Source organism: Benincasa hispida, chromosome 1 (assembly GCF_009727055.1).
Source record: "Benincasa hispida cultivar B227 chromosome 1, ASM972705v1, whole genome shotgun sequence".
Taxonomy (NCBI): domain Eukaryota; kingdom Viridiplantae; phylum Streptophyta; class Magnoliopsida; order Cucurbitales; family Cucurbitaceae; genus Benincasa; species Benincasa hispida.
Window position 1 is genome coordinate 22,095,284 of NC_052349.1, and position 5,522 is coordinate 22,100,805.

At 35.6% G+C, this 5,522-nt stretch overlaps 1 protein-coding gene across 1 annotated transcript; it reads right to left on the reverse strand.

Moving 5' to 3' along the window:
• Nucleotides 1–4,715: 4,715 nt before the first annotated feature.
• On the reverse strand, nucleotides 4,716–5,198 carry LOC120076287. The gene has a single exon (XM_039030055.1). It carries the CDS (start codon nucleotides 5,196–5,198, stop codon nucleotides 4,716–4,718), a length of 483 nt encoding a protein of 160 aa, XP_038885983.1.
• Between the last annotated feature and the right edge of the window lie 324 nt (nucleotides 5,199–5,522).

The window sequence follows — 5,522 nt, forward strand, 5'->3', positions numbered from 1 at the left end:
TTTTTTTTTTTTTTTTTTTTTTTTTTTTACCGGTAGAGTGATTTCTCTCTATGATTCAAATTTTCTAGGGGTTTTCTCTGTCTGGTGTTAATGACTTTTGTTGAAGAAGAAGATGGCTTTATAGCCAAAATAATTAAAATTTCTGCTGGCTAGTCTCTTTGAATTTGAAAAAAGTGCCAAACTTGGTCTCAACCCAAAATGGTATAAGATTTTGAAAAATAAACACAATTTCAAAACTTTTTTTTGGTGCAACTTTCCTAACTAACCTATTTAGTTATTTTAACCAAATTCATAAAAAGTTCATAAGTTTTAAAACATGCCCTTTAGAAAAATAAAGGTGGATAATTACCAAAATTAAGACAAATTATTATAATAATTAGATTTATTTAAATAAACTCAGACAAAATTATGTGGCTATAGCTTGCCCCCTTTCGTACATCCTTGTAGAATTAGAAGGTGGACGAAGACATAGCCACTATTTTGTCGATTTGTAAAGTAGTTCGAACATATTAAAGTGTATAAAAGGGTTGTTTCTTGCAAATCAAGAATGCAACAAAATATTATGCACAATAATTATAAGATAAATATTGGGGGTCAAGAATAAACAAGCACTAGCACAACAGAAGATGTCAAGGGCCAGGGATAAACAAGTGCCACATGAAAAAATAAAATGAGCTGGAGACCAGGGATAAACAAGTGCCACCACAACAAAAAAGTGTCAAGGGCCAGGGATAAATAAACGACACATGACAAAATAAAACGAGCTATTGGCTAGGGATAAACAAGCGCCACCACAACAAAAAAATAAAATACCGGGGGCCAAGCATAAACAAGTACCACCACAGCAAAAAGATGTCAAGGGTCAGGGATAAACAAGTGCCACATGACAAAATAAAATGAGCTGGAGGCTAGGAATAAACAAGCACCATCACAACAAAAAATAAAACATCGGGGGCCAAGGATAAACAAGTGCCACCATAACAAAAACGTGTCAAGGGCCAGGGATATACAAGCGCCACATGACAAAATAAAACGACCTATAGGTCAGGGATAAACAAGCGTCATCACAACAAAGAAATGCTAGGGGTCAGGGATAAACAAGCACCAGCGCAGAAAAAGGTGTCAAGGCCAGGGATAAACAAATGTCATATGACACAATTTCAAGTAAATAAAATTCAAAATACAAACAAATATAAGTTACGTATGTATGCATGAACATGCTCATTATAGACTCACTAACCAAACCATTATTTTATTTTCTCTTATATTCAAAAAAGGTTAAAGTATACGAAACAACTCATTTGAGTTTATAAGTAATATTAGTTTGAGTTTCGGAAAGGTCCACCACAAGTTTCATTTATGCTAGAGCCACAAATACAACTCTAAGATCTCACAAAGAGATGAAAGTATAGACAAATCGAGAACGTGTGTAAAAATTACTCCTTCTATGCATAATACTTCTTCTCGAAATCTGCATTTAGCGGGTTGGACAAATCATTCCCATCCATATTTGTCAGAATTAAAGTTCCCCTAAAAAATGCCTTTTTCACCACTTATGGTCCTTCATAATTAGGAGTCCACTTTCCTCTATGATCTTTTTGAAATGGCAGGATCCTTTTTAACACCAAATATCCCTCTTGGAAGCAACAATGTCGAACCTTTCTATTATATGCACGTGTCATTTTCTTATGATATAGTTGTTCCCTACATAATGCATCCATTCTTCTTTCTTCTATGAGATTTAACTACTCATATCTCGCTTGAGTCCACTTTGCTTCTTCTAACTCTTCTTCTTGAATTACTCTGAGGGATGACACCTCGATCTCAATGGGAAAGACAACCTTCAAACCATACACCAGAGAAAATGGTGTTGCCCCGGTCGATGTACGAATTGACGTTCGGTAACCATGTAATGAAAATGGTAACATTTCATGCCAATCTTTATATGTGATGGTCATCTTTTCAATAATTATTTTGATATTTTTATTTGTTGCCTCTATTTCCCCATTCATCTTAGGGCGGTAAGGAGTAGAGTTAGAGTGTTCAATTTTGAACTGCGCATATAATTCCTCTATCAACTTGTTATTCAAATTCTTTCCATTATCAGTGATGATTCACTCGAACAAGTCATACTAACATATGATGTCTTTCCTTATGAACTTAAGAACAACTTTTTAGTTACACTCTTGTACAAGGCTGCCTCCATCCACTTAGTAAAATAGTCAATGGCTACTAAGATAAAACAGTGACCATTTGACACATTTGGCTCAATGGGCCCAATTACATCCAAGCCCCACATAGAGAAAGGCCATGGGGCCGTTAGCACGTGTAGTGGGAAGCTGGAGTATGTATTTTATCTGCATATATTTGGCATTTGTGGTATTTTCTTGCATATTTGATGCAATCTGATTCCATGGTCAACCAGTAATAACTAGCGTGTAAACTTGTCTTGCCATCATGTGCCCATTTGCGTGTGTCCCACAAATTCCATCGTGAAATTCTTCTAGAATTCTCTTGGCCTCTGAAGCATCAACATATCTCAAGAGGGTCATATTGTAATTTCTCTTCTACAACACTTATCCATTCAGATAGAAACTCATAGCCAACTTTCTAATGGCATGCTTATTATTTTCCGATGCTCCTAGGGATATTCTCAACATGTAGATGTAGTGCTTAATGTCATGATACCTGTTGAGATTGGTGTCCTAATTTTTTCGGTGGTCTCGTAGTTTGTAAACATTTTGTACACACATTGTTATTAATAAAATAAGTGTTATTTTATATGCATTTACTCAAATCCAATAAACTAAGATCCGTGGTTATTTAATGTAACTTAAGCATATATGTGAGACATACAAATGGATCATGCCTTAAGTACTAACCTAAATGGTCTGTAGTATAAGGATAAAGGAGGGATATCTTATCCTGGTGACACTACAAATACGACCCACTTTGTAGATGATACAAGTGTTGTAAAGTGCTATTAATATCTGATCTTGACCATTCATGTGGAGACATGCAAGCGAGGTATCCTATACAAAATGTTTGTATAAGATCAGACCACGAGATGATTAGTCTCTTTATATAACACCGTTGATAATTGAGACTTACATTTCATTAAAATGACCATAAGAGACATAACCTTAATCTTGAGTGAGTTGGGAACTCTTGTCTATAAGGGTGATCCTTTGATTAGTATGGGTGAGAGTGGTCAGATTGCCAACTCAACAAGCCTAACTTTTTGGGAATTCGTTTGATGGAGTGCTAAGAACTCAGCTACATAAGAAAGAATTTACTCCTTCCCCGAAGTAGGGATAAGTAGATAAATTACTCCCTTAAAGGCTGATTTTGGGTCTTGAACATAGTGGCCACACCCTCTCTTTAGAAGAGAGGACTCAGTCATAGTAGGACTATGACTTATTGTTCATTAGAGGAATCGGTGGTACTTAAAGAGTTAGATGTAACTATAGGGGTAAAATGGTAAATTAGTCCAGCTGTACTTACGAGCGATTTGTGAAGGGTCATCGACTGTTGATTAGTTATATGGACACATAAATATATCTGTAGTAAGAAGAGTGTAGTTGTCGATCTTTATTGGAGTGAACAATAGTTAACATATGGTGGATCTCGTGACTTAAGAGTTTAGTCAATTATTCGCGTACCATTGGAGCTTCAAGCTACAAGTTCATGAGGTCCCCTTGGTAGCTCAACGGGTTCAAGATGAAAATTAGATTTTGGGTTTATTTGAAGTGTTCAAATTAACAAGAGGAAATTCAATTATATGTGATATAATTGATATGATGTATTAGATACATTAATTGGATGAATTAATATAAATATGTTTTGTATTAAATACCATAAAATAGAAAAAGAACTATGGTTTATATGTTTCATATGATGAAATATTAAAACTATAGGTTATAAATATAATATGATAAGTTGGTTATCATATTTATTTATAATATATTAATTATATGATAATTATTTTTTTTTCTATAATAACCGATTGAGTGAGAGGTTATTGGATGTTTTATGGTAACCATAAGATAAAAAGAAAAATTGTTTTCCAAAATTAGTAGTTGATTCATTCAGAAAATATCTCACAAAAAAGGCTATCAAGTAAAAAACTGTTTTTACTAAGTGATAGTGTTGAGACGATAGCTACGAGTTGACTATACAATAGTTACTCGTTTGATCGTTGCTACACGATCGAGTAGCAAAGTCTATATGATAGGCTTCATCTTCTAAACGATCGAGTACATTGTCTATACGATAAACAGTCTTCATATCTCCCACTTACTCGATCGTCTACTCGATCGTATACCTTCTGTCTTCCTCAATCCAAGATTATACAGAGCCTACAACTCCTGGATTCTTACACCGAGAATACTAAGGTAACATTTGTGGTGGTGTTCCTATTCAGTTCGTGGATCGAGTTGGACTCGGTTGAGATCAAGGCTCATTCAAACGTTCGTGGAGGCCGTGTTCTATTTGTTGTGTTCGAGTGCTGCTTTGGACGCATTGGAAATCGGTCGAGGGATACTTGAAGAATAGTTCTTCAAAGGTACGCATTCTCTATCCATTGTATCCTTTTGTAGCATGCTGAATAGTTCTTCAAAGGTATGCATAAGTCTGTAAAATGTTTGTGTTCATTCTAAATGAGATTTGGAATGATCCACTTCCGCTGCTCATGGAGATCTCTATTTAGATTTCCTTCAATACCAAGACTTCTCGTCGGATTCTTGCTCAATACTCATGTAGTGTGCCGACGCTTCACGCTTCTCAATACTTATTGGTTGAGTTTCTTCATTATAAGCCATATTAAACATGGCAGATAGAATGGCCAATGCATCTACAACTTGGTTATTTTCGCGTGGGACATGCTCGAATGTGATTGACTTAAAAGCTTGGGTCAATTCTCGAATATACTTGTTATAAGGAATCAACTTAGAGTTTCTTGTCTCCCACTCCCTATTTAGTTGATGTACTACCAAAAGAGAATCCCCATAAACTTGCAACTTTCTAATCTTCATGTCATAAGCCATTCGAACCCCCATACTGCATGCTTTATACTGAGCCATGTTATTCGTGTAATCAAAGTATAACTTAGCAGTTAGAGGATACAACTTCTTATCAGGAGATATCAAAATAGTCCCTATACCATGCCCTACTTCATTCGTGGCTCCGTCAAACAACATGTCCACGTGTCAGGATCTTGTGTTGCATTCAATGTGGATACCATCATGATGTCTTCATCTGAAAAGTCATATTCCATTGGCTCATAGTCTTCAACTGGTAGTTCAGATAGGCAATTGGCAATTGCACTCCCTTTGATGGCCTTTCTAATGACATAGACAATATTATACTCTGATAGCAATACTTGCCATTTGGCTGTCCTTCCATACAAAGATGACTTTTAAAAAATGTACTTTGTAGGATCCATTTTTGAGATAAGCCATGTTGTGTAGTACAACATATACTGTCTTAGTCTTTAAGTCTTCATGCTAAGGCATCACATGCTT